Source organism: Dromaius novaehollandiae, chromosome 10, assembly GCF_036370855.1.
Source record: "Dromaius novaehollandiae isolate bDroNov1 chromosome 10, bDroNov1.hap1, whole genome shotgun sequence".
Classification (NCBI taxonomy): domain Eukaryota; kingdom Metazoa; phylum Chordata; class Aves; order Casuariiformes; family Dromaiidae; genus Dromaius; species Dromaius novaehollandiae.
In genome coordinates, this window is record NC_088107.1 from 421,276 (window position 1) to 447,550 (window position 26,275).

The following is a 26,275-nucleotide window of genomic DNA, read 5'->3' on the forward strand; positions in this document are numbered from 1 at the left end:
CGGCTGCAGTGGCCATGCCGCGAGCAGACCCGGGGGGCTGCCAGGAGGACGCTGGGGGCACGAGGGAGGATGGCCGGGGCGGCGGCGGGGGGGGGGGGGGGATGGGGACAGAAGGGCCTGCAGGGGGATGGGGGGGCCGGGGCCACCTCAGTGTGACGTCCTTCAGCTCGTGGGCTTGGCGCAGAGCTGCTTTCAGACACTGCTGCCGATTGATCAATCAGCACAGCACCGATAATGAGCAGGGTGCATGAGCAGTGCCCAGTAATGACCAGTAATGACCAGTAATGACCAGTAATGAGCAGTAATCTCCCCAGCAAACACACCGCTGTTGTTCCTTCATAATCCTGTTATTCTTCACACTTGGACATAACCATTGAGCTACCCTTAATAACTGAACTCTTACTGGTTACATACAGTTACTATGGAACCGCAGCCCCGTTGTGCCCCCCCCCCCCCCCCCCCCCCCCCGAGGCAGGGCTTGCGCCAGGGCACCAGTCCGTCCGCCTTTGCGGGCCTGCGCTGCGGGTGTGGGGACGGGGGCACGGGGGAGGCTCTGGGGTGCGGGGCAGAGGGGCGCTGGGGTGCGAGTCCGGCCCCAATTGCCCTCCTGCATCGCCTGTGCTGGGGGGTGCAGTGGCCCCGCTACACCCCCCCCCCCCCACACACATATATATGCACACACACACACGCACACATATGCACACGCGCACACACACACACGCGCGCGCGCGCACACCCCCCCCACACACACACGCGCGCGCGCGCACACCCCCCCCACACACACATGCACGCACGCACACCCCCCCCCACACACACACATGCACGCGCGCGCACACACACACACACATATGCACACACACACACGCGCACACCACACACACACACACACATGCACGCGCGCACACACACACACACACACGCACGCGTGCATACACACACACACACACACACACACACATATATGCACACACACACACGCACGCACACACACACATGCACACGCGCACCCCCCCCCCCCGCCCCCCCCCCCACATGCACACGCGCACACACACCCCCACCCCTGGGTGCGCCCCTCGGCTCCAGGTGCCAGCCCATCCCTGTGCCCCGCACTCCCATGCGTCCCAGCCACCGGCCCTGGTCAGCAGCTCTGCCAAGGCCACGGCAGCTCAGTCCCGGCTGGCTGGAGCCCACCGAGGTGCTGGACACCAGGGATGTCACCCCCCCCCCCCCCCCCCCCTCTTGGCCGGGACTGGCTGCTCCTCCTAGCAGAGCCAGGCTGTGCATGCGCGCGTGCATGCGTGCATGCGTGCATGTGTGTGTGTGTGTGTGTGTGTGTGTGTGTGTGTGTGTGTGTGTGTGTGTGTGTGTGTGTGTATAAACACGCGCACACACAAAAAAATATACACATGGTAGCAGCAACGGCTGCTCCTTGCAGCGCTGCTGACTCACGCGCAGGATGTGGTGCTGGGTGTCACAGGCTTTGGGGACATCCCGCAAGAAGCCTGTCAGTGACGCACCAGCAGTGGGTCGCTCTCAGGCCCCGATTTAATGGGCTTTCGTTCCTGTTACACTTGTTGGTTTCCCCGTCTCGGTGTCTGTGTCGTTTCCCCCCCCCCCCCCCCCCCCCCCCCCAAAAACCCCGGTCTGGGGATACGCATGCACGTGCGTACACACACACACACACACACACGCACGCACACACACACACACACACACACACACACACACACACACACACACCACACACAGAGTCTCCCTGCTAGTGCAGCCCCCTCCGCCCCCCCCCCCCCCCGGCCTGATTTGCTCCGCGCAGTGTGTGAGCTTCTCGGTGTGCGCCTGGCCGAGCACACACACGCACGCGCGCGCGCACACACACACACACACACACACACACACACACACACACGAACGCACATATACACAAAGACACAGACACAGACACACACACACACACGTGCGCGCGCACACACGCACACGCACGCACACGCACGCGCACACACACACGCGCACACGCGCACACGCACACGCACACGCACACACTGCAGCCCCCTCTGCTCCCCGCTGCCTGCTTTGCTCTGCGCCTGGCCGACGGGCCCAGCCCTGCCGCCACGGGGTCACCCAGCTCCAGCCCTGGCACCGCGCTGAGCCCAGACACGGCGGTGCTGAGCGATGCATCCGCACGGCGTGCGCGCACACACACACACACACACACACACACACACACACACACACACACACACACACACACACACACACACACACACACGCTAGTAAATCGTGCTTGACGGCCTGTGTAGTATAACGCTACTCGCACACTTGTGCTCCGGGCAGGCAGCACAGGGCTGCACGTAGTCCCTGTGCTACCGTTAATCATGCTGAAGTCTTGCTGCGTGCGTGCGGCGATGCCGGTACTACAGGCCTGGCCCGTGTCGGTCTCACCTCCAGCACTGCCTGGCAGCGGGTGCAGGGCTGCACCTTCCTGCGCGCCCGGGCTGCGTGTCATCAGGACACGCTGCACCCGCGCTGCACGGGGGGGGTGTGTGTGTGTGTGTGTTGGGGGGGGGGGGGGGGGGTCATGCTGAGCCCCCGTTCCCCTCCCACGCTGCAGGGTGTCTGGGCCCATCCCATGCTCTGCTCGCCCCATGGCTGCAAGCTGCAGACCCGGTGCAAGGGCTGGCAGGTCGTCAGGGTGCCGGGGGCTCAGGCTGCAGGACGTGGGTGCGCGGGGTGGACACAGCTGCAGGACGTGGGTGCGCGGGGCTGCGCGTGGGGCTGGCCGGGGCGGGGGCACGGGCAGCCCCCCCCCCCATTCCCATGCCCCCCCCGCAGGCATGGGCAGCTGGGGCACGGCGTGCTGGAGCCGGAGCCGGAGCCGCGGCTGGTGGAGGCCCTGGCCGGCGTGCCCATGCGGGAGCTGGCGGCCGGCGGCTGGCACTCGGCCAGCGTCAGCGGTGAGGGGCTGCGGGAAGGGGGGGGGGGGGGGCGCGGGCGGGCAGAGCCGCGCTGGGGCCGATGCTGAGCCCCTCCCGCTGCAGAGGCCGGCGACCTCTACGTGTGGGGCTGGAACGAGTCCGGGCAGCTGGCCCTGCCCTCCAAAGCGCTGGCGGAGGAACGGGCGCAGGCCGAGGGCGCCGGTGCAGGTGAGGCCGCGGCCGGGCGGGGAGGCGGCGGTGCCCAGCCGCAGGCAGAGTGGGGGGCTCCGGCCCCGCGGGCGGCCCTGGCTTGGCCCCATCTCCCACCGGGCGCCGGGGCCCGGCTGGTTTCCAGGCGAGGCCGAGCTGACGCCCCGGCGGGAGCAGCCGGGCGCCGAGGGTGCCGAGTTCATCTCCATCCAGGCCTTCCCGGCCCTGCTGGACTTCCCCCACGACCTGGAGGTCAGCAAGGTCGGCTGCGGCTCCCGGCACACAGCCGCCGTCACACGTGAGTGCCCGGCTCCCGCTGCCCCGCGCGGGCAGTGACCGTCCCCGGGCTGTGACCGTCCCCGGGAGCCCGGCCGGGGCCGGACCCGCAGCCCCGCGCGCTGGCAGAGCCGACACCAGCTCATCCCCGCTGTCTCGCTTGCAGGAGATGGTGCTCTCTACACCTGGGGCTGGGGTGAGTGATGCCTTTGCTCCGTGACTGTAGCGTGCTTCTTGGACTGATTTTCATTTTACCAGTTACTTACTGTAGGTGCAATTATTTATATCGTGATTTTTTAAATTTTATCGTTCTCAGTTATTATAGTAGAATATTTTCACCAGCTTCTGGCTGCAGCCATTTGTGCTGCTTTTACATTTCAGTCCACCCATCAAAAGCCCTGGGGAAACTGCTATATTACATGAGCAGAGGACCCAACGCCTCCATCACAGAGTGACTGGTTTTTGTCTCCAGGTAAATACGGACAGCTGGGCCACGGGGACAACGCCAGCTCCGACCAGCAGCGGCGCGTGGACTACCTCCGAGCCAAGGGGCTGCGGGCTGAGGACGTGGTGTGCGGGCCCTGGACCACCTACGTGTGCGTCCTGGAGGAGTGAGGCAGCTGCTCCTGCAAAGCAGCCCGTGGGGCGACTGCTGCAGGCACAGGGGTGGAGGATGACACCACCTTCCTGCCCTGCCACCAGGGCTGGTCCTGGTGGCTGCTCTGCCACCTTCACAGAGGGAGATGACAGCTGGGTTCCCCATCACACTGAACTGAGCTCACCCTGGAGCGGGGGATGCTGCCCGACCCAGCCTCAGCTGTAGCGCTACAGAACACAGAGGGAAGGACTGAATTTATTTATTACATCTCCTTTTTCATAACACAGCTGCGGTCATGCCTCATGTTGCGTTCAGAGGGCTGCTCCAGTCTTCCTCTCCCCCTGCTAAGACACACAGGGCCACTCCCGAGCAGCCTTCGGGCCCCCCAACATACCGACACAACCAGCAGCAGCTATATACATAGATAGGCATTATTCCCATAAATGGTATATACAGAGTTACAGAGCAAGGGGACGGAACCCAGGGAATAAATAACAGCAGTGGGGGACTGTAGTGATAACATGGTGCAAATTAGTCATGCTGATCAGGGACAGACAAACATATATACAGAGCTTCATTAACAAAGGTGCAAAGAGGCTGCCAGCAGCTGGGCCCAGTGCTCGTAGTACCACAGAAGCAGGAGGCTTGCTGTTCCTCGCTGGAGCAGAGAGCAGGGGAGGGCAGCTGGGAGCCCTGGGTGGTATGGAGAACATGCTGGAGCTGTCACAAGCTGCCCCTTCTCAAGGCGGGGGGGAGAAGGCCACCTGTGCTAGCAACAGGAGCTCAAGCACCCCCTACCACCAGCTCCGCTGCATGCAGAGCTTGGGGATAGCTGATACCGCATGGTTCCCTCTGCCACCTTGGGGCAGCACGGTTCCCTGGGGATAGCCTTGGAGGCTGGCTTGCTGCGGAGCGCGCTGCTGTTCCCTCCAGGCACCCCAGGCTCAGAGCTGGGGGAAGCTGCTTGGCTCAACCCCGAGGCCAGCCTGCAGCACAGGGTGAGCCCGTCACGCACCCACAGCATGCTGGGCACAGCAGAGCCTGCTAAAGAAACCTTAGCTACCTGCTGCTAAAGAAACCTGTTACAAACAAGCCTGCTGTGCTGCGGGGAAGATCATGGTGGAAAATAGCTACAGAAACATGGAGAGAAGAACTGGGATGAGAGACTGAGGCCAGCTCTCCCCGAATAGGTCCCGTCTGTCCCACAGCATGCTCAGAAAGGTAGAGCCCCTCTGACCTAGCACCAACACTCACCCCAGCCCCAGCCAGGCTGCAGAAGGTCCCCCTGCAGCAAAGCCAGCACCCACTGCTGTGCTACCCCAACAAGACAGCGTACTCAAACCTTTAATCTCAAATATTTGCAAGAGTTCCTCAAATAAAAGCAGTTTCTAAAAAGTGTCCCTTTCATACCCTATCCTGGCAGGTAGCTACATCCCCCTAACCCTGCAGGAAGCCAGGCTTGCAGAGTAACATCTGGGACTAGTTAAAAGTTAAGCCTACAGCACCGTGTGCTTTGGGTCTGGGCACAGACAGCTGTGATCGCACTCTGCCAGAAGAGCGACTCACTATGACTACAGACAGCCGGAACCTCACACAGGTCACGCCTCAGCAGTAGGTGTTGGTAGTGGTGGTGGAGTTCAGGATGCGGGAGCTAGTGTCACACCTGGAAGCCTTTGAAAGTTCGCGCTGTGAAAACAAGAAGTGGAAGATGGGGATGAAGCGACCGAGGGCAGGCGGCAGCAAGGTCAGCGTCGTTGTTTTGGAGCCTTGGGGGAAGCTGCAGCCGTTCCAGGCCAAGGAGGGCAGCCGAGCTGTTCCTGCTGGTTTGTTTATGCTCCCACCCGCTCTTGCTTCAGGAGAGGGCAGGGAAGTGCCAGGAGAGGGAGTCAGAACCCTTAGGCCTCCCAGAGGCAGAGTATCCGCTGCCCAAACAGCCCTATGGTGAGAAGCACATCCCTCCCTTCTGCAGCTGGCAGCTTTCACTGTCATCAGCCTCAGAAACACTCTCTGGCTCAGAGATCAGGCTCACACTGTAAAGCTCCAAAGGGCAGAGATGCACGATTTGGTCTCCCTTAGAGCAGCAGGAAAGCGAATAGGCAGGCCCTGAGCCACAGGACACGCAGCATGTGAGCACAAGGACAGCCATGCCTCGCGCTAGGGGAAGGGAACAGTGAGGAGGAACCTGCCTCCAGCCGAGCAGAGCATGCTGGGCTCACAAACCAGTGCCCTCACTCCCTAGAGGTGTCCATGAGTGTGGGATCAAGGCCTGGCTGCCTGGAAACCCTCAGCAAGCCCTAGATGCACACTGCACTCCATGCATGAGCTTTAACTGCCACAAAGAAGGGATGCTTGCGACTTTCTCCTGTCAAAAAAGCATCAAAGCCTTGGCTTGGCCAGTCCTAACAGAAGGACAGAGACCACTAATGCAGACCTCCAGCTAGCCATGGGCAAGGAAAGCCCTGTCCATCAGCAGAGCACCCTTTGGCAGCACCCAAGCACACGGAGGCACACGGCCTCGCTTCTCCTCAGTGGAGGTGAGCAGGAACTGCAAAACGGGTGGGAACTCCCTGGCTTTGCTCACCCAGCGCACCTCAAACAGGCCAGCAGGAAAGGGTGCCTTCACAGGCTGAGCTGAGAGCAGAGTCCTCCTGCATGAGTATGCACCCGATGGGTACGCACAGGCGAGGCAAAGCTTCCAGCTCCTGGGCAGCCGGAAGAACCTCCCCCCGTCTCCCATTGACCGAGTTAGGACAGCGACAGAACGCCGCTCCTGCCAGCTGCCCAGGCCACTGTCCTGCAGCCCATCAGAAAGGCTGTGGCGTGTCACCCCTGCGAGACATACTGCATCGAGTGACTTGGACCTCAGGGGGGACTTCTCTTGAGATGGGTCTGTTTCCAGTTGCTCAAGCAAGCAGCTGCATCACTGCAGCCAGGCTGTTCCAAGAGACCTGGCACCAGTAGTGCCAGCACCTCTGGCTAGGTACGGCACTGGGAGATGCCCCAGACAGAAGAGTGTGTTCTCTTTTGCTTATGTCTCTATCCCACTAAGCTGCTCAGGACCTCCATGTGATGTGAGCAGTACTCGCTTGGCCTCAGCCGCCAGCCTCATTGCTAAGTTCTCTACAAGGAGCCAACAGATCTGGTGCCGTGGGCGCTGGCAGGAGCAGCCGTTCTGCGCAGGGACACCCGGAGCCCCGTGCACAGCTCAGCCCTGTGGGGAGCTCTGGGAGGAAGGGGGAGCATGCCCTTTTTGTGCTGCCCAGTGAGGGGGAGGTGTGTTTAGAAGAGGTGAATTACCGCAAACTCAGAATAGGTGCTGGCAACAGAATTAATGCTGTAGTTACGCTGGGCAGGGGCTGTGGGGGTGCACCCACCGCTCAGGGTGGTTCCATTCAGCTGGGACATGTTCTCCTTGTTCCGCTCCTTGTGTCCTGGCCGAGGAGGTTTCGCAGCCACACGGCTGGGGGTCCGAGCAGCCTGGCCAAAGTACGGGAACAAGCACCAGTTAGTTCTGTTTGATTTGCGTGTCCAGTCTAGGAGAGCTATGCTGGCTGCACTATCACTCTCTGCTGTAGTTTCAAGTTCCAGAAATCCCTCCTCCATGGGCGAGGGCCCGGTTCTAATCCGGGATACAGGTAGTACCACACCTGCATTTTGAAGGCCTCCCCAAGCTGCAGACTTGGCACAGAGGAACAGAAGTAAACTAGAAGTCAGAGCTGGAGGGAGATTTCCTGAATTCTGCTATCACCCTCCCTTCCTCCCTGACAGTGCTGGTCCCAGAAACATCCTGCAAGCAACCCAGTGCAGCAGGCTGTTGACAAAGTGGCTTTTGCATCCCAGGAGTTTGGCAGGTGAGCTGGGAGAAAGGAGCAGAGCTCTGGCTGCTGTGCCGCTTTGCATCCCAGCTCACCTGTCCCCTCCCCAACCCACCCTGTGGACAGGGGCTCCCCCGGCAGAGCTCCTCACCTTCCCTCCAGAGGGTGGTAGCCGAGATGTTGGCGAGTGGTAGAGAGTTCCCCCAAAAGCTGAACGAACCGTGGTGTTGGGTGTGGCGCTGGAGATGGAAGTGCCGTTGAGCTGAGGGGAAAGCAGAACACGAGCACCGTGGGAGGGAAGCCCCTGGCTGCCCCACACCGAGGACACCAAGGTGGAAGTACTGTACAGAGCCTCCGAGGACGTGCAGCTGGGCCCCAGAACACCAGTGTGGCAAGTGTAGTTGTCCCCATGGAGAACACAAGTGTCCATAGTCCAGTTCCTACCCCTGCTTCCATTGCACTGTCACAACAGCCCTGAACCCATCCCTGCATGTCTGTGTGCAAGACTGAGGAGACAAGGAACAGCTCTAAGAACCATTTTCCTTAGGGTGCTGCCCAGCAACAGCACAGTCGAACTCCTAGCAGGGTCCTGGCCAAGCCCGAAGGGCTCAGCCTGTCTGGGCTGCTCAATACAGACAGTTTACCTTCCTTACTTTGCCAGGCGTGTGGGGGCCAAGCACCCGACGCTTGATGGGTGTCCGCGGGGCACTTCCATACATCATCTCTGCCTCAATCTGGCGGCTTTTCTTCAGGTGCTGCATGAGAGAACTGCACTTACAAACCAGGACGCGTGACCAGCACAGAGCCAGCCACACACTACTGAAGTGCCCACTCGCCACTCAGTACCAGGAGAAGGCCTCCACTAGCAGCCAGTTTGTGGTACAGTAAAGTACACATATTTCACTGGAGATTTGCAGGTATCTAGAGCCAAAATGCACTCCTGGCACATCTGGAGCCAAGAAAGGGGCTCAACACACAAACATCAACAGCAATGGAAACTAATCTCACTGGCTAAGAAAGGCCACTGCATATGGAGCCATTTATGGGCAGAGAGTGAGAAGATGCCACATTTCTTACAGAGCTCCTGGCAGCAGCTGACAGGGAAGCTGCAACTGCAGCACTTCTCCCCACTCATTCAGACCTGGGCCACCCTCCAGTACAGGGTCAAGGCAGAGGGCTCCCCCAGGCCAGGAGGCAGCATGTTCAGCTTCACACTCACCCTCTCCTGCTTCTCCTTCTCTTTCTCCAGGCGATACAGCTGCCACTGCTCTGTCACATACTCCATGAACTGCTGCCCCTTCACCAGGAAGGCCTCCTCACGCTCCTGCTCCCAGGCCTGGACCCTGCTCTCCAGCTCCTCCTGCAACTGGATCAGGACACAAGGGCAGCATGTGACACAGCTGCTGCCAGCACCCCTCAGAGATGCTCATGTTCAGGAGGGTGGCATCTCCACAGCCCAAAGATATCCCTAAGCGCTGCACTTCTCCTTTGTCAGCACTAGGTAGTCCTATCAGGGACCACAGCTTCCCCCTCTCCAGGCCGAGCCTACCTTGGAAAGGGTCTTCTGCAGTTTTGCTCGCTGCTTCTCTTCTTTCAGCAGGTTCCCCCCACGGTTGGCAAAGCGACTGGGATCGGTTGCTTTCCTCTGGTATACAGAAGGGAGATCAGGAGAGCGCCAAGCGCGCAGCCCAGTCTCAGAGCCCAACATACACCCCCCAGGGTATAAGACCTGGAGGAAGTCACCACTTTGTGCTAGGCCCCTGCATGGCAAACTCCTCGTCACGGATCACACCGGTGCTCCAGGTACAGCACACAGCACCCATTCCCTCATCAACCTGCTACGGCTTCATACTGCTTCCCTGGCCTCTCCCAGCAGCGCTTCACACTCTGGAGTGGCACTGTGCATGCCCCAACCACAGAACACATTCCTGCCTCGATGATACCTCCAGCTCCAGAAACAGCTTCCAGCTTTCCTCCCATTTTTGGACAGCCTCAAACAGATCCTTATGTGTCTCGTAGTAATGCTTCAGCTTCCCCACCTCAGCATCGTGGAGCTGGAGCAGGGTCTCCGTGTAGTCCTCTGGAGAGATACAACAGGATGTTCACGGAGGGGCAACCAGGATTCCCACCCCTCTGCAAGGAGCAGAGCAGTCCCTTTCGGTAGCTGGCCTGCTGACAGACAGCCTGCACCTCCCAAAGGGGAGGACAAACAAGAAGAGTCAGCACACACCATCGTAATAGGGGCTGAAGACATCTCTCTGCTCCTGGCTATAGAAGCATTTGTCCCAGTAGTCAGCCAGCTCTGCCCTGATTGCCTGAATCACAGCCTTCATGTTCTGCAGCTTCAGCTCCTCCAGACGGTCCACTTCCAACTGCAGCTGCCAACAAGAAGAGAGCACACATTCAGGGAAGGCAGCACAAGCAGAGGAGAAGCAGACCAGGATTTACCTTCTGCATAGACCACTTTCTAATATGAGCCATTCACCAGCACAACCCTGAGCTCCTCCACCTGTGAGGGCAGGATTTGGCCTGCTCACATTACACTTTACTACTGGAAACTCCTCCTCTACTCTAGCTGAGGAAAAAGAAATATGAGCCCAGAGCTGTTGCTCCCCTGCCACCCCCTTCCAAAGGGCATAGGATGTTCCTTACAGCTTTCCTGGTTTTGGCTCTAGATCCAGTCATATGCACTGTAAAAGATTCTCTCTCCTCCACAGGAATCTGCAGCCTTTCCCAAAGTGCAAGGATTCTGGAGCGCAGCTCTGCGCACACCGCTTCATTCAGGGATCGTCGGGCTTCCAGCTACAGCAGGGAAAGCACAGGATCAGCACAAGAGCAGCCCAGTCCCGAGGGACACAAATGTACTGTGACCAGCAAAGCCACTTGCTCACATGCCAAGATCCCCTTCCAAAGGTGCTGCAAGGGCCCTCTAACACATAAGCTTGCTGGAAACAGAGCAGTTATGCTTTGCACTTTGTTTTACAGGTGCTAACTGCCGTCAGCACCCACTGATGGCCTCCACAGCCCTGTAAGCCACAGCAGGTAACACTGCCTCAGAAACACACCTGCTGCAGCAGATCTTGGAGGGCAGCAATGTTGTCTGTGGACAAACAGAAGGCTTCTTCATCCTCGCACACTACATCCCGCTCAAAGCTGGTGTCTGGGGTGTGGTCCAGCTCCTCCATGCAGAGGATGATTTGCTGCTTGGTGCTGACAAACTCCTCTCGCCTTCGCTCCTGGAGGCAGAGTGGCGTTAGAAGCCAGAGAGCTCCCTGTCACGGCACCTTCAGCAACATCCTCGGTCCCTCTTCACCTACCTTCTCAGCAGTCAGAGAGGCCAAGTGGCGCCTGTAGCGATCCAGCTCCTCCAGGCTGGGCACAGCGTTGCTGTCAATACAGAATGGAGTTGTGCAAAGAATGTCACACAAGTCTTGGTCTTGCTCTTGTAGGGTTTTCAGCTCCTGCTTCCTATCCCTCTTCTGCTTTAGCATCACTTCCACACGGGTGCGCAAATTCTTCTCCAGCTGCAGAATGGTACTTTCCTCCTCTGCCTAGAAGAGTCCAGAAATCAGCACTCTGCTCCTTAACTGTCGTAGGCTCAACACACGTAGCTAGGGCTTCTTAAGTGAAGGGGTGAGATACAAGCCCTGATTTTGAACAATATGCTCCCAAGGCCGGTGCAAGTCCAGCAACAATACACAAAACAAGATGCTGCAAGATACTTGACCTTGCAACCGTCTCCCAACACCTGCCCTGCAAGAAGCTGCAAGACCTTTGACTCTACCAAGCTTCAGAAAGAGTGGCTTTGAGCAGGAATTTGCTCTGTGAGCTCAGGCCTCACTGAAGCACCTGGGCAGAGACCAGGCAGTAGAAGTCTGTTACCAACAAGATCCTAGGAATAAGGCAACACCTTACCTCAAAGGGGTCCAGCTGCAGCTCCCGACAAAGGGTGTCGAGCTCCTTCCGGCACAGGGCAATGCTCTTCAAGAGACGCTCCTTCAGGTTCTCCTCCTCTGCAACCATCATGTCCAGGAGGCTCTGCAGCGCAGGCTCGGTCAGAGGGGCAGGCCGGGGGGGTAGGGAGCGAGAGGGGAACACACAGGGACGGGGCACACTCGGCAGACCACAACTGAAGGACTGCCACCGAGAGCCAAGCACGGAAAGAGAGGGGGAAAGCAGCAGGCAGAGGCGAGTGCCCAGGAGGACAGAGCAGCTCAGGAGCAGCGCACAAGCACAGGGACATCCCTGGGTACTGCTGACACAAGCAGGGACCTCCCAGAGCTCCCGCTAGACCTTAACGGGCTCGTTCCCACGGCCCGGTCCCAGGGCCCCAGGAGAGCACTTCAGTGCCAGCTCACGCCATGCGGCTCCAGCCCCATGGGGCCAGGGCAAGGGCGAGGGAAGGAGCGCGGGGCTCACCGACGGGCCGGGGCCCCCCCTGCCCCTCCCACCCCAGGGGGCCAAGGGACGGGACGGGACCCCCAGCCCAGCCCCTCACCTTGATGTGCTTCTTGACGACGTCGGTGCGCTCCAGGCGCTGCTCCTCGGGGATGCCGATCTCCTCCCAGATGTCCCGCAGGGCCACCAGGGCCCGGTTCAGGCAGGACACGGCCTCGGCCGCCAGCGCCTCGCTGCGGGCACCGGAGCGCAGCGGGCGTCAGCGGCCGCGGCCTCGGCCCCGGCCCCAGCCCCGCCACCGGCCCAGCCCCAGCCCCGCTCCCCGGGTGCCCCCCACCACGGCCGGCCCCGCTCCCCGGGTGCCCCCGGCCCCTCACCTCTTCCTCATCGCAGCCGCGCCGCTCCGCTCCTCACGGCCTCGCTCCGGCACTGCCGATTCAAACTCGCCTCCCGCAGACGCTCATTGGCTGCCGGGCTCGATCGCGTCACGGCGCGCCACGCCTACAACCGCCGCTCGAGCCCCGCCCCAGCCGCGCCCCGACGGAGAATCGCGCTTTGCTTCACTCTTCTCTCCCAGCCGGCCACCGTCGCGGCCGATCCCGCCCCAAGCGAGGCTCCAGCCAATGGCTGCGAAATGCTCCGCAGGCTTTCGCCCAATCAGCAAGGAGGCGAGCCCTACCGAATGAAACGTAACCGAGCTCCGGCCGCGCGCCCAGAATTTGACAGCAACCACGTGACCTCGTCCCGGCGCGCCACAGGGCGCCTACGCACTGCAGCCGGCCCCCTCCCTGGGCGAGGCCGGGGCGGCGGTGCGCATGCGCGCGGACGGGGGCGCCCCCCCCCCCCCCCAGCCACACATAGGGGACGGGGACGACGTCTTCCCCCCGACAGGCCCCCCCCAGCCCCACATAGGGGACGGGGATGGCGTCTCCTTCCCGTCAGGACCCCCCCAGCCCCCCCCAGGGCCTGGCCCCCATCTCCTCCCACCCCACCCCAAAGAATCCTTGGCTCAACCCCACCTGGGCATGGTCCCCCCCCGGGACAGGACACCAGGACACCCCCCTTCCAGACTGCCCCCCTCTCCCACCTGGGGCCCGGCCCCCCACATCCTGCCGCCCCCAGAGCTGTGCCCTGTCCCGGCCCCCGAAGCCCCCGGCCCGCAGAGCCCAGCCAAGCCACGCCGGAGCCGAGTGCAGCGTATTCGAGCACGAGTGCAGTTTATTCAGTGCCGGGGCTGTGGCCAGCAGCCTCCCCCGTCCTCAGAGACAGCCGCCCCCCCAGCCCTGCCCAGCCCGGCCTGCAGGCCCGGCGCGCTCCGCCGGCTGGGGCACTGCCCAGTCTGCTCCTCTCACCCCCAGCCTTCCCCCCCGTCCCACGGCGACCCGGCGCAGCCTCAGGCCTTTGTCTCGATCATGGCCTCCATCATCCGCGCGCTGTTCGTAATTGCTGTTGTCAAGAAGATGAATTTGTACCCTGCAACGGAAGAAACCCTGCAAGCCTGCAGCCAGCCCCCCTGTGCTACCCTGGGCTGCAGCAGTCCCCAGCAGGCAGCAGCCGAAAGCTGGAGCCGCAGCACGGAGGTGGCAGCGGGGCAGGGTGACTGCGGGGCAGGGTGACTGCCTGCCTCCCTGATACTGCTCTCCCTCTCCGGGTTTACACCTGCCCTAGGCGTGCCTGTTCCCCACAGCAGCAGACTGGGAGACAGCCCACGATTTTAACCCACCCAGTTTCTCCTCAGGGAATTAGGGCACTGGTTTAGCGCAAGAGGATAGGGGGGATTATGTCTTAGCCACTGCTGATGTGAAGTATCCTTAACTGCTTGGATTTATCCTGCGTGATCACAGTGAGTTCTTACCGTGATCAGAGGCAGCACCTGCTCTTGTATGCTCCCTGCCCTGATGCAGGACTGCTTCCAGCACTCCAATGGCAAAGGGCAGCAGCCCACTATGGTCCGTACCTTTCTCCTTCCCCAAAAAGCGAAGAGCAGCAATTTCAGAGAAGGTGCAGCCTCCTAAGAAGACTGCGAGGATGATGCGCTGAGACTCCCAGGCGGGGCTGTCCTCCACAGCACTCTCTGGAAGGAGCAGAGTGTTGTTAACCTGACCAGCCTGAGGCCTGCCCACCCCAGGAGCCCCAAGTGCCGACATTACCTGTAACAGAAAACTCATTGCCATTGAGCAGGCGCACAACTTCCTCCAGGCCCAGCCAGCTTTTGCGCTCCAGCACCTAGAAAGAGATGGACAGGGGGATGCAGGCTAGGAACAGTAGAGCCACGCACAGCAAATACACCAGGCATATCTCAGAGAGTCAGACCCCAGGCTACTTGGCCCGGAAGGAAGGCACCAAACAAGCAGATGAATACTGCCATGCCTCTCCATATGGGAACCAGAACAGCACGTCCAGGCCCAGCCCTGGGCAGAGGAACATCCTTCAGACCCCCTACAAGGACACCAGAGGCACTTGGGCTAAGGCTCACGAGGGAGGCAGGACTTTCCTCAGGGAGGACTTGCAGCTAAGGGCAGACAGACTCACCTGTTCAATGATCTTGCAGCTCAGGGGGACGTAGGCCCCACTGAAAACATATGCCATATCCCGTGGCATTTTCAGGTCATACTCTCCATCCACCCGGGGAATCTACAGAGACACATATTACTCAGGGTGTGCGAGCAGTTTGCTCTGAGCTTCACCTGCCACATCAGATGCATAGGCTGATGAGGAGAGACAGACACTCAAAGCAAGCCTGTGTCCCCATCTCCTGTCCCTCCTCCCCGGCCACCAACAGCTCAAGATCAGGCAAATACATGGCATGGTGGACTATGCATCAGACTGAGTGCCAGAGATGCAGACATCACCTCTCCACTGCCCCAGAACCGAGAGGGCACAGTGCCGCTCCCACAGCGCCAGGCAGCCACCTCCCCACAGCTCCTGCGAGCAGGCAGACACCCAGCATTGCTCCTAGAGCAGACCAGGGTGTTCACAGCAGGCAGTACGAGGCCATGGCAGTTTGCACAGGGGTTATCCTTTGACTGGAGCACCTGGCATTTCACTGCATAGCTGGAGCCCAGGGACACAGCAGATCATAAAGTCTGCAGCCTCCCTGGTGTCCAGGAGAGAAGCAGCTCTGGTTGTCTTGTGAAGTGAGCGTGTCCCTGGCTGCCAGGATCTTGGGGAGCCCAGAACTCTCAGAGCCAGGCAGAGTCACAGGCCAGCCAGACCCCTCTGTGAACAGTGCATATGTGGACAGAGCAGCAGGCCAGCAACCTCAGGACATACCAACCCCAACTTCTTGCTTATGCCTCGAAAATTGCTCTTCCTGGCCAAAGAATTAAACGCATCTGTGATTTTTCCTGGAAAACAAGGCAAGGAGAAATGGCTCAGAGCCTTGGGATTCATCTCCAGTGGCAGGAGCTGGAGACTCCCAGCTCCAGGCAGGGTAGAGTGAGGCACGGTGCAGAGCACCTGTCTCTGGAAGAGCAGGGGCAGCAGTGCTTCCCAGTCCTGCCACCCCCAGGGGAAGAGCCAGTGGCCTTGTTTGTAGCAGCCCCGGGCTCAGCTGGGGCAGCACCTCTGGGGATGTGCTCCATGCCTGGGGCACCCGGGCTTGCCGTGGGCTTCCGGGACGCAGATCATGAAACACCAGGTCTCCATGACTGCCTGCCCCTCCGAGCTTCCCCGCAGCTCAGGCTCCCAGGGCACGTGAGGGGCAGAGAGAAGCCTGGCTCTCACCTGCGGCTCGGTCTGTGACCAGCTTGCTGACTTTGCTCTCCACAGCGGTCAGGGTCTCTCCAGGAGACTGTTCAGTCAGCAGCCCGATGCGCTTGAGGTTGTGGAAGGTCAGCAAGTGCTCAGGCCCGTAGCTCTAGGAAAGGGGGCAGTGGGATCAGCGCCAAGCCCCAGCGGTGAGCAGGGGTGTGCGGGAGGCCAGGGAGGCTGCTTAGAGCAACCCAGCAGGGAGAGAGCAGGAGAGGGCAGGGCACACGGCTTGTGCTGACCTCAGGGAGACAGGGCTAACACTTCTGCTCCAGGCTGCCCTACAGAGGCAGCCTGAGCGTCTCCGGGGAGTGCTGTTGCCCGGTGCCTCAAGGCGAGGAGCACGCAGGGAGAGGAAGTCCTGGCCCACCCAGCGACTGCTCCGCTGGGAGCCTGCTCGGCCCCCAGACACACTCACCTGCAGGTACTGGGTTTTCAGGGAGCGGTAGTCTTTGGGGATGAGACCTGTGGGGAGCACCACAGGGAGAGCTCAGCACCAAGGCCCAGAGGGCCCCCCATGCTGCCCCTCCCTGACCAGCAGACACCTCACCGTTCTCCGTGATGGACAAGAGGCACATCAAGCGCAGGCTCTCAATGGGGGACACCTGCATGGGAACAGGCGACGTGAGCAGCCTGCCCAGGCCCCCTTCCCTCCACATTGGGGCAGGGTGGCAAGAGCAGCCTGCCCCTCCAGCTCAGTACAGTCTCACCTGCCGGTCAATGTGCTCCTCTATGAAGCTGGTGCTCTCACGGATGTCAAAACCCTCCAGCAGAGCTGTTGGGGGGAAGAGGCAGAGTTACTTCACCCCCAGGGCTGGGCTGAGCACCCCACGGGACATGGCAATGCTGCTCTGCACAGGGGCACAGAGAGCCTCAGATCCAGAGCTCTCACCAGCCAAGCGAGGCAGAACCTGGGCTCAGCTCCCCTCCCTGCGCCTCAGGGAAAGGGGAGGCCCGTGATGCTGGGCCTTCTGCCGCACTGTGCATTGGCCCTGTGAGGACAGGGCTTCACAACTCCCCCAGTACAAACAGTCTCAAAGGACTGCAGTCACGCAGAGGAGCACCTAGGCTGTGGGGCAGCCCAGACTTGGGGCTAGTGAGGCTATGGGTCGGAGTGGAGGGTAGGGAAGTGAGGATTGGGACAAAGGGTAGCATTAGATGCGGGACACTCACAGTGTTCAGCCTTGATCATCTCCTGAAAGTCCTGCTTGGTTTTCTTTTTCATGATGGACTCACAGGCACCGATATCTGCACAGCCAAGAGAGACCACCACTTTGGAGGCATACAGGCTCTTCATGTAGCTTGGCCCTCCCCAGTACCGACATCCTCATGTACTGACAGCTTCTGCTAACCCTGCCCACTGCTCAGAGCATCTGCTCCTGCGGGGACTAGCAAGGCCTTGGAGACACCCCTACTTTCCTCCCTGGAGCCCAGGGACCAGGTGCAGCAGCCCAAGGCCTCTCCCTCCCCGCTGCCCCAGCTCTGGTTCCTACGCAGACTCAACAGGCGATGCTCTTGCTTTAGTCCCTTCAGCTCCTGGGAGACAAAGTTCTTCATCTGCTTGATGTCCATCCCACGGCGCCGCTGTGGAAGAAAGAGTGTCTGGGGAGGTGCCTGGATACGGGGGGACACCGCGGGAAGTCTCGCACACTCAGGTGATGGGCCAAGCAGGCCCTACACTCACATCATACTGCGCCTGCAGGTTACGTGACTTTTGACTCAGGAAGCCAAACACACTGGAAAAATGCTCATTCCGTATCTGGCTGAAGACCTACAACGAGAATACCGCAGCAGTCACAGCGTGGCACGGCCCTGCATTCCCTTGGGCTGAGTGCGGGCTGAGTGCAGGGTCCACCAGTCACAGCTCAGCCAAAGCACAACAGGACTCAGAGCCAGCGCTTATCAGCACCCTGAGCAACAGCGAGATGAGGTGGTATCCCTGCCAGGGCAGACAGACGCCCTCCTCCAGGCCCCAAAATACCAACCGGCAGGCACAAAACAGGCAGGGCAGCAGACAGGGACCCTGGCATTCACAGATGCTGAGCTGTCTGCAGACCATGCTTCTCCTGTCTCTGTACCCATTCTCTCGCAACCAGCCCCCTGAGGCCCAGCAGCACCTGGTCTCCCCCTGCTCCCTGTTGAGGGCTTCCAGGAGCAGATAGCCCCAGTCAGCCTCCTCCTCATGCTGGGTGGGCAGGGAGCACTGGAGGGACCCACCACAGCTGAGGCATTTGGACAGGACTCACCTTGTCCTGGGAGTTTAGTAGCACCTTAATACTCTTGTCAGAAGAGGTGACATCTGGCCCAAAATCCACGCTCCCTGCAGAGAAGGACAAAGAGGTGCTTTGCCCCAGCCCTGCCAACACCCCTGCGCATGTCCACCTGGCTGCAAAAGGCTCTGGGGAAGGGCAATAGCTGTCCACCAGCTCGGTCAGACCAAGGGCTGTCCTTGCAGACAACTTCCAGAAACATCCAGCAGCACGACGACTGTCCCTATGGGGAACAGCTCCTGCTGTAGCACACAGGCCTTTGGTCTGACAACGCAAGGCACAGCCCCAGAAGGACCCTCGCTACACACTCTGCAGGGCCCTTTGCTGCCCCATCGCCTCCTCCTGTGACCTACCACACTTGATGCGGAAGGTGTCGTCCACCAGCCCCTCGTACACCACCTGGGAACACAGCGCTGTGACGTAGTCTGTGTCTGCAACGAGAACCGCAGTGCACGGGCTGGTGTGTTCCTGGTCTTCACCCAGCAAGCTGCTCTCCTGCTCCTCACACCTACCCCTACCCACGGTCTCCGTCTCCCACAGCTGGCTGGCCCTGCACAGCTTCTACCACCACCTCTGGCTGCCCCAAGCCTCCTGATGACACCCAGAGCCAGCAGGTCCTCTCCTTGCGCCACGTAACTGGGCATCCTTCTCTGATGGAGCTGCCGGCCCACACTGCTCCCTCCTTGCCAGGCCCCGAACCTGCTGCCCCTCCTCACTCCAGCTGCCCGTGCCAGGCCCCTACCTCTGTCCATGAGAAAGACGTTGCCAATCTCAGGCTTCCTGCCCTGACTGTCGCCCTCACTCTCCTCCTCCAGGTCCCGCCACAACTCATAGCTCATCTGTGGGGGGAATGAGCATGTCAGGGCCTTCGAAAGACCAGTCCCAGGCACCCACTAAGGGGCACGGCTGCCCCAGCACCAGCCCCTCCATGCGCTGCTGTGGGCACGCCAGCCAGAACATAGTCTAAGATGGTCCCTAGAGAAAAAATGAATGCAGCAGGCCTCAAAACCAGACAACAAGAAGCTGAGTGCAAACACTTCTCCCGAGCCAGGGCACGGGGCACTCCTAGACACCTCAAAAGCTGCAGACACTGCCTCAGCATCAACCTGCACAATCTGGGCACATGCAGCACTGGCTGGGAGATGTGGGACAACATGGACCTCTCCTGCAGACACACTGAACACCCCAGAACTGTCTGTGAAGAGGCAGAAGTATCCTGGACCTCTGGGGTTACACGGATGCTACGTGGCTGATTGGTTTTGATCCCCTGCAAACTGTACCCCATACGGGGACCAGAGAGAGGCCCGGCCCCAAGCCCAGGCAGAGCTCCGCAGCATGACAGTACCTTGGCACACCTGCCAATCCCATAAGCCTTGCTGAAAGGCCCGTACAGCGAGTTCAGTAACTGCAGGGCTCGAGCAACAGAGTTGATCCAGCGGTGATCTCCTTCCTGCAGGGACCAGAAGAACATTGGGGATTAAGTCCGGGCAGGCTGTCTGGGAAACATCTGTGTACGTTAGGGACCTCGGCTGGAGTTGGACTGGGGATGGAGCAGGCCGAGGGCTTGGCTTCCAGGAAGGAAGTGCACAGAAACACGCAGGGATTCCCCAAAGCCTGCTCAGGAGTGACCAGAGGAGGGGCCAGCACAGGGGCTGGTGTGCAGGTGTGTGGAGAAGGGAAGGCATCAAAACCCATCAGAGCAGCCAGCTGAGGCAGTAGCCACCCTGGAACAGTAGACGAAGGCCTGCAGAAAGGGCTGAGAGGACCGAGCAAGACATGCCATGTATCAGCTCTCTGAACAGAGCTCTTCTGGGTCCTGGGCCCAAGACACAAATGAGGGAAAGGCTGTGATCCCATAGGGCAGTGTCCCAGCAGAACTGTCCCACTGACCAAGAAGTAGTCACGGAAGAACTCAGGCAGCTCCATGCTGATGATGTCATCGTCCAGGGGAAGCAGGTAGAAGGACCATTCATCACAGGTCACATCTGAGTTTGGGACAGAAAAAGGCAACAGTTACCCAATGCTCGACAGAAACGGCCCCAAGAATTATGACAGCTCCTCAGATGGACAGGTCAGACAGCGCAGGGATCAGGCCTTTCAGAGGGATCCCTCTCTTTGTACTGAGGCAGGGCAGGGCCGTCTCTCCTCCCCGGGAAGATGCGGACACTGGGGCACGTGCGCTCCTCCCCACAGGCAGGCACTCGGGCTCATGGGACCCTGCTGTTTCCCGGCCACACTCGGGGCCCAGCCAGGACATGGGATCCCACCACCACAGCTCTGCGACGTCAGAGCTACCGTGAGCCAGCCGTCGGGGCAAGAGGAGCGGAGGCCAGGCACCCCAGTCCCACTCACCACCAAAGACACCCTCTTCCTCCAGCACCATCTCGCAAGCATAGAACTGCAAGACAAGAAGAGACCCTCAGCAATCAGCCAGGCTCCTGCACCACCTGCACAGAGTGCAGACCAAGGTCTCCTGGTAGTAGATGTGACTGTCTCATTCCCAGACACTGCAACATTTTGTTTCAGTTCAATTGTTACAGGTAAGAAACTAAGAACTTTTAGTTTTAGTAACAGCAGTGGAAGGCATGAAGACTCGACTGGGAACCTACGGCGGTAACTGGCAGGAAAGAGCAGCCAGACTGACCTTCTGGGGGCTGAAGATAATCTTGTACTTCCGGCTCCTGCCTGCCACCTTATCAGCGTTGACAATATCTGCAGACAAAAGACTTGGGTTAACCAGACCTGAAACCATCCATCAACCCAAACTGGCACAATTTCTCTTGTACGACGAGGTCTGGGGTCCCCGGATCTCAGAGGACCTGAAACGCACCATGCAGAAAGCAAAACCCTGGGTGCGGGGCCAGGCTCCGGAGGGTGCGGGCTCACTGAAAGCCCTTCTTGAGCCTGCTTGGTACCTGCAATGCAGAGCACCAAACCCCCCAGTCCACTGCAGCGCGGGATGCTCCCTAGGCCCGTACATCACTCCTGACCTTCCCAGCACAGACCACCAGGCAGTGGTACCCCGAATCTCAGCCCAGAGCCGAGGTCCTACCCCCTGGCAGCAGGTGACAGACAGCCACCCAGCAGGCCCTGTGCACTCACCAGCAATGTACTTCATGGTCTTGATCCGTGGCCGGACGAGGAAGCAGAACCTGTGCTCGCACAGAGCGACAGAGCGGAGTGAGACAGGAAACCCTCAGTGCCCAGCCCTGCCTTCCCAGGCCCCTTTTCTTCACCAGCATCTCTGCACTGAGACCCCTCTGGTCCAGGGGAAGCAAATCCACAGCTGGAAGAGGCCCCTGCACCCAGACCCGTCACCTTTGCTTCCTCCTGCCTGCTCTGCAAACCCCTCTGGTTTGCAGCCATGCTTGGGACCAGCACGTGCTGCTGTGCTCTGCCCGGCAGCTGGCAAGGCTGCAGGCTGTGCGGGCCAGCACCCAGTACCCCCAGTGCTGGAGGACTCACTGGTCGCTGGTGCTGGTGGTGGGCCTGTTCTCCACCTTGTACAGCTTGTCCACCTCGTGCTGCTGCAGGGAGAGCGTGGGGCCGTCAGCGGGGCAGCGCTGGGGCACCGAGCCCGCCGGCCTGCGGCCCCCGCGGTACCTTGAGGATGGAGACGTTGGCGATGCGGTCCAGGGGGCTCATCAGGTCGGCCTCGATGAACAGGTCCTTCCTGCCGGGGAGCTGGGGGCGTGCGGGCGTGGCGGGGGGGGCCAGCAGCTGCCCCGACTGCCCCGGGTCCCCTCCACCGCCCCCAACTGCCCCCGGGCCAGGCCCCCTCCACTGCCCCCGACCGTCCCCCGGGCCTCTCCACCCCGGGGAGCCGCTCCGGGGCCGATCACCACCTCCGCCACTCGCCCGGGCCCGACACCCCCGCCCGGGCCCACCGCCCCCTCTGCCCAGCCCCGGCCCGCGCCGCCGCCGCCCCGACCTGCTCCAGCAGGTAGATGAGCTGGTCCCTCGCCAGCCGCTTGAGGATGGCGAAGTCGGGCGGCTCGGGCGCGTCGCGGCGCCCGGCGAAGGCCATGGCGGGCGGCAGCGGCGCCGCCCCGGAACGGCGCCGCGCGGCCGCGGCCCCCGCCGGACCCGTCCCCGCCGGACCGACCCGGAAGGCGAACCCCGCGCACCGGAAGCGCCCGGCGCCATGGCAACGCGCGGCCGGAACCGACGGCGCCCGCCCCAAGGACACGAGCACACAGCGGTGACGACTCGCTCGTTTATTGCCGCCGCCGCGGGGCCGCCGGCCCGGCCCGGCCCGTCACAGCAGCACGCCGCGCTCCTCGAAGAGCTGCTGCAGCGCCGCCTCCAGCGGCGGGCTCGTCCCGCGCAGGCCGCCGACCACCTGCGCCGCCCACCGGAAGTACTCCTGCACGCGCTGCGCCGACCAGCCTGCGGGGGGCGCGTCAGCACCGGCACCGGCACCGGCACCGGGACCCCGCCCCCCCGGCACGCAGCAGCGCCCCCGGGGCCCCAGCACGGGGGAGGGGCCGCGGGGAGGCGAGGCCAGGCCGGGGGAGGCTCTCGCCGAGCCCCCGGGGTCGCTGCGGCGAAGGAGGCGGCACCGGTGCCGGGCCCGGCCCGTTCCTCGCCCGTCGGAAGGGGATGGGCCTGGCTGTCCCAGCACGGGCCGCTGCGGAGCTGCCGGGTCCTCCACGCGCTCCCCCGAGGAGCAGCGGCGCAGCGGGGAGCGCTGCTGGCGGGCGGAGGGCGCCGCGCGTGAACCAGCTGCGGCCCGGCGCTGCCGCGAGCTGCTCCGCTCCTTGAACCCTCCCCCGGGCACCGCCGAGCGCTCCCGGGCTCGGCGAATCAACCGGCCACTCGGTTGCGCCACGAGCCGCGGAGTCTGTACCTCCCGGAGAAACCCCGGGGAAATCCCCTCCCGCTTCCCCTCTCCGGAGCTGAGGGAAAACAGTGATTTCTTCCCGCTAACACCACCGCTGTGGTCCCACTAACGCAGCCAGCCGTGGGGCTCAGAGCAGCGCACGCAGCGTTTTTGGCGAGGGCTGAGGGAACACCCGCCCTCGGGGTCTTGCCGGAGCGGAGCTGCTGCGGCTGAAGCCGGGCTCAGCACCCGCGCGTGGCGGTGCCGGCGGCCACGCTGCCGCCCGCCGGGCCCCGGGGCATGCTACCTGCCGGGGTGCAGCGGCTGATGTCGCGCAGGTTGTGCAGCTTGTCCGCCAGCTTCACCAGCTTGGCCCTGCGGCTGCAGCCGGGCGCGTGCTCGATCTGCAGGCGCTTGCGCTCCGCCTTGGGCAGCGTCTTGTCATCCGTCACCTCCTCCACGACGCGCCTCACCTCCTCCCCGAAGCGCTCCTCGATCTCGGAGAAGGTGGTGTCCGTGTCCTCCACTGTGTCGTGCAGGAGAGCGGCCTGGCGCGAGGGCAGGGACGGTCGGGGCCCAGCCGGGCGGGGGAGGAGGGGACCCGGGGGGCGCGTGGGGCCGCGTTACCTGCAGCACGACGATGTCGGTCACGCCGGCCTCCTGGGCCAAAATCCTGGCGACGCCTGCGGCGCACAGAGCCGAGAGATGGGGAGGGGGCAGAGGAGGCAGCCGGGGGCAGCTCCGGGGGGGAGGGCCACGCAGGGGGGCAGCTCCTGTGGGGCTGCCCTGGACAGGGCGACAGCCCCGGCGGCGCGAGGGGGCTCCCGTGCCGTGGAGGGCGGGTGCGGGGGCCGCCTCCCGGGGGGGCAGGCAGCGCTCGGGGGGCTCTGCCCAACGTCGGGCAGGGCTGCGGGACGGGGGGGTCTCGGACCCCCTCCAGAGGCGGGCAGTGCTCCGGGAGGGCTCCCGGGACCTCCCGGTTGGTGCTCGGGGGCAGGACGGGGGTCCCGGGGGCTCTTTCCCGGGGTGGGCACTGCTCCAGGGCAGGACGGGGGTCCCGGCGGCTGTCTCCCAGGGCCGGTCGGTGGAGGGGTCCCGGTGGAGTAGGGGGGTCCTGGGGGCTCTTCCCAGGGATGGGCAGTGCTCTGTGGCACAACAGGGATGCGGGGGCTCTTTCCTGGGTGCGGGCAGTGCTTCCGACCAGGAGGGGGGTCCCAGGGGCTCCTTCCCGGGGGTGGGCAGTGCTTCGGGGCACGAGGGGGGCCTGGGCGCTCCGGGGCAGGACGGGGATCCCGGGGGCTCTTTCCCGGGGGAGGCCGGTGCTTCCGTGTGGAGGGGCCCGGTGGAGCGGGGAGGTCTGGGGGCCCTTCCCAAGCGGGCGGGGCTCCGGGACAGGACGGGGGGGGCCGGGGCAGGATAGGGCGGCAGGGCCGGCGGCCCGAGGGGCGGCGGGGGCTCCCGCGGGCGGGCGGCGGGGGCTGCGGGCGGCTCCGCACCGAGGGGGTGGTTGATGTAGGGGGTGCCCTCGGGGTCCTTCCGCCGCTGCGCCTTGTGCTTCTCGGCCGCGAAGTCGGCCGCCTCCAGCAGCCGCGCCGCCTCGGAGCCCATGGCCGCCGCCGGCACGCGCGGCCCGACGGGAAACACGGAAACGCGGCGGCGGGAGGCGGCACCGTTCGGCCGTTTATTGAGCGCCCGGCCCCGCACCCGGCCCGCCCCGGCCCCGCGGCAGCCGGTACAGCAGGCTGCCGTCGGGCGCCAGCACCTCGCGGCCGCCGCCCCGCGCCCCGCCGGCGGGCGGCACCGGCACCGGCCTCGGCGCCGTCCCGGTCCCGGTCCCGGTGGCGCCCATCGCCCTGGCGTCCTGCCGCTGCGCGCGCCGCGGCGACGGGCTCCAGCGGCTCCGCAGCACCCTGCGCGCCTCGTCGGCGCTGACGCCGAAGCCCTCGGCCAGGCGCTCGGGCGGCCACTCCTCGGGCAGCTCCCGCCGCAGCAGCCTGCGGGACACGCGCCCGTGAGCGGCCCCGCGCCGCGGCCCCGCGCCCGCCCGGCCCGGCCGCCCGCTCACCGCATCTGCTCCATGGCCTGCCGCGTCAGGCTGCGCCCCGGCGCCGCGCCGCGCTCCGGGCCCAGCTCCCGCCGCAGCCGCCGCAGCCGCACCGCCGTCCGCCGCCTCCGCGCCCTGCGGGCACAGCCGTGAGCGCCGCCCGGGCCCGACCCCGGCCCCCCGCCCCGGTCCCCGGCCCCCCCGGCCCGCACCTCTCCGCCTCCTCCAGCGCCGTGGCCGGCGGCTCCGGGCTCCCGGGCCGCGCCGCCGCCGCCCGCCGCGGGGCACCGGCGAGGAGCGCGGCGCCGCGCAGCCCCCGCCGCAGCAGCGCCGCCATGGCCGGGGCGGAGCGCGGCCCCCCCCCGCGCCTCCTCCCGCTGCCCCGCGGCTCCCGGGCGCCGGAGGCGCTCGGAGGACGCAGAAGCGGGACGAAGCCCGAGTAGAGGCCGCGGGGGGCACGGGGAGAAGGTGCTTCCCCACCGGAGCACAGAGCGGGGACAGGGCGGGCCGGGCCGGGCCGGAGCACAGGCCGTGTGAGCGCTCGCTGTCCCCCTCCTGCGGGGCGCCCGTGCTCGCGGGTGGGTAATGGAGCTGCCTGGCACTGCGGAACAGCTCTGCAAAGCCCCCAGCGGGTACTTGGTCAGTGCTGGACTCGAGTCAGCGGGAGCAGACAACAGCGATCCCGCGCTGGTCACACCAAGCCTCCTGCGCCAGCAGCCACGGCTCTCCCTCCCGGTAGCACAGGAGGTCAGAGGCCTGACGCTCCTCACGCTGCTGCTCGGCCCCCCGGTGCGTTCGGACAGACGCCCCTTCTGCCCCCGCTCCTTCCTCTGCTTGTAAGGCTGTGAAACAGCCGGACAGCCGGGTCACCAGAACCAACAAGCAGAGAGAAACCATCGGTGGGGGAGGGCCACCATGGCTCGGTGGAGCTTTGTGGGGAAGGGCTGGACATGGCTAACCGAAGGAGCCATCGGAAGCATGGGATCAGCATGGCAGGAATGAGACTCCCCACACTTCCCAACTCCCAGCGCATCAACCTTGGGCTCCTTGGAAACCACCCACTTTCTTCTCTGCCCCTGCAAATAGGATGCTCCTGCTCTTGGGCAGAGACCTCGGGTGGTTACCAGTTCTCAGAGTGCAGCATCACGGCTACAGGCCCCTGAGCGCTTCACAGGCTCTG

The 26,275-nt window shown here is 63.0% G+C and overlaps 4 protein-coding genes across 14 annotated transcripts in view; 1 reads left to right on the forward strand and 3 right to left on the reverse strand.

Moving 5' to 3' along the window:
* Positions 1-4,280, forward strand: part of RCCD1 (RCC1 domain containing 1) — an 8,174-nt gene extending 3,894 nt beyond the window's left edge. For 3 of the 4 annotated variants that reach the window (XM_064517768.1, XM_064517770.1, XM_064517769.1), the window contains 5 exons: positions 2,830-2,951; positions 3,036-3,140; positions 3,268-3,420; positions 3,565-3,594; positions 3,871-4,280. In XM_064517768.1, the coding sequence (XP_064373838.1) occupies positions 2,830-2,951; positions 3,036-3,140; positions 3,268-3,420; positions 3,565-3,594; positions 3,871-4,013 (553 nt within the window). In that variant the 3' untranslated portion in view covers positions 4,014-4,280. Of the gene's footprint in view, positions 1-2,829; positions 2,952-3,035; positions 3,141-3,267; positions 3,421-3,564; positions 3,666-3,870 lie in introns of all 4 variants that reach the window. The other variant, XR_010390870.1, reaches the window with a different exon arrangement.
* PRC1 (protein regulator of cytokinesis 1) lies at positions 4,240-12,741 on the reverse strand. Of its 3 annotated transcripts, none has more exons than XM_026120248.2 (14): positions 12,587-12,741; positions 12,310-12,442; positions 11,727-11,849; positions 11,129-11,362; positions 10,877-11,047; positions 10,464-10,613; positions 10,042-10,189; positions 9,755-9,891; positions 9,361-9,456; positions 9,031-9,177; positions 8,465-8,566; positions 7,963-8,073; positions 7,294-7,473; positions 4,240-5,682 (listed from the first exon to the last, which is right to left on the reverse strand). In XM_026120248.2, exons 1-14 carry the CDS (start codon positions 12,595-12,597, stop codon positions 5,602-5,604), a joined length of 1,824 nt encoding a protein of 607 aa, XP_025976033.2. In that variant the 5' UTR covers positions 12,598-12,741; the 3' UTR covers positions 4,240-5,601. The 3 variants fall into 3 exon arrangements, with proteins under 3 accessions (XP_025976033.2, XP_025976034.2, XP_025976032.2); XM_026120249.2 differs by having other exon boundaries at positions 7,371-7,473; positions 8,456-8,566; XM_026120247.2 differs by having other exon boundaries at positions 8,456-8,566.
* Positions 12,742-13,402: 661 nt separating this feature from the next.
* On the reverse strand, positions 13,403-22,390 carry VPS33B (VPS33B late endosome and lysosome associated). Of its 5 annotated transcripts, none has more exons than XM_064517775.1 (23): positions 22,161-22,351; positions 21,833-21,913; positions 21,695-21,753; positions 21,332-21,381; positions 20,874-20,941; positions 20,582-20,627; positions 20,120-20,214; positions 19,575-19,679; positions 18,972-19,068; positions 18,583-18,660; positions 18,206-18,279; positions 17,644-17,730; positions 17,453-17,543; positions 17,133-17,207; positions 16,670-16,734; positions 16,510-16,564; positions 16,378-16,424; positions 15,936-16,068; positions 15,483-15,556; positions 14,742-14,843; positions 14,360-14,435; positions 14,167-14,283; positions 13,403-13,682 (listed from the first exon to the last, which is right to left on the reverse strand). In XM_064517775.1, the coding sequence occupies exons 1-23, from the start codon at positions 22,254-22,256 to the stop codon at positions 13,603-13,605; spliced, it is 1,851 nt and encodes a 616-aa protein (XP_064373845.1). In that variant the 5' UTR covers positions 22,257-22,351; the 3' UTR covers positions 13,403-13,602. The 5 variants fall into 5 exon arrangements, with proteins under 5 accessions (XP_064373845.1, XP_025976035.2, XP_064373844.1 ...); XM_026120250.2 differs by having other exon boundaries at positions 21,695-21,756; positions 22,161-22,350; XM_064517774.1 differs by lacking the exon at positions 21,833-21,913 and having other exon boundaries at positions 21,695-21,832; positions 22,161-22,390.
* Positions 22,391-22,431: 41 nt separating this feature from the next.
* Positions 22,432-25,730, reverse strand: HDDC3 (HD domain containing 3). 2 transcript variants are annotated; one of them, XM_064517780.1, is made up of 5 exons: positions 25,308-25,730; positions 24,548-25,045; positions 23,679-23,734; positions 23,359-23,599; positions 22,432-22,919 (listed from the first exon to the last, which is right to left on the reverse strand). In XM_064517780.1, the coding sequence occupies exons 2-5, from the start codon at positions 24,657-24,659 to the stop codon at positions 22,633-22,635; spliced, it is 696 nt and encodes a 231-aa protein (XP_064373850.1). In that variant the 5' UTR covers positions 24,660-25,045; positions 25,308-25,730; the 3' UTR covers positions 22,432-22,632. The 2 variants fall into 2 exon arrangements, with proteins under 2 accessions (XP_064373850.1, XP_064373851.1); XM_064517781.1 differs by having other exon boundaries at positions 22,432-22,618; positions 25,308-25,723.
* Positions 25,731-26,275: the final 545 nt, after the last annotated feature.

Bases quoted from the DNA above. Each gene is read 5' to 3' on its own strand.
- PRC1 (XM_026120247.2), bottom strand. The intron at 9,892-10,041 runs GTGTGTGCTGAC...GTATCTCTCCAG, and splicing joins CTTCAGCCCCTATTACGATG to AGGACTACACGGAGACCCTG. The intron at 8,074-8,455 runs GTAAACTGTCTG...CTTTCCCCTCAG, and splicing joins CGCCTGGCAAAGTAAGGAAG to CTCAACGGCACTTCCATCTC.
- VPS33B (XM_064517774.1), bottom strand. From the start codon at position 22,375: ATGGCGCCGGGCGCTTCCGGTGCGCGGGGTTCGCCTTCCGGGTCGGTC. The intron at 20,942-21,331 runs GTGAGTGCACAG...TTTTGTCTGCAG, and splicing joins GACCATGAAGTACATTGCTG to ATATTGTCAACGCTGATAAG. The intron at 16,069-16,377 runs GTGAGTGTGTCT...CCCCTTTCCTAG, and splicing joins TGAAAACCCAGTACCTGCAG to AGCTACGGGCCTGAGCACTT.
- HDDC3 (XM_064517780.1), bottom strand. From the start codon at position 24,659: ATGGGCTCCGAGGCGGCGCGGCTGCTGGAGGCGGCCGACTTCGCGGCC. The intron at 23,735-24,547 runs GTGCGGAGCCGC...TGTGCGCCGCAG, and splicing joins CTACATCAACCACCCCCTCG to GCGTCGCCAGGATTTTGGCC. The intron at 23,600-23,678 runs GTAACGCGGCCC...CCCTCGCGCCAG, and splicing joins CCGACATCGTCGTGCTGCAG to GCCGCTCTCCTGCACGACAC.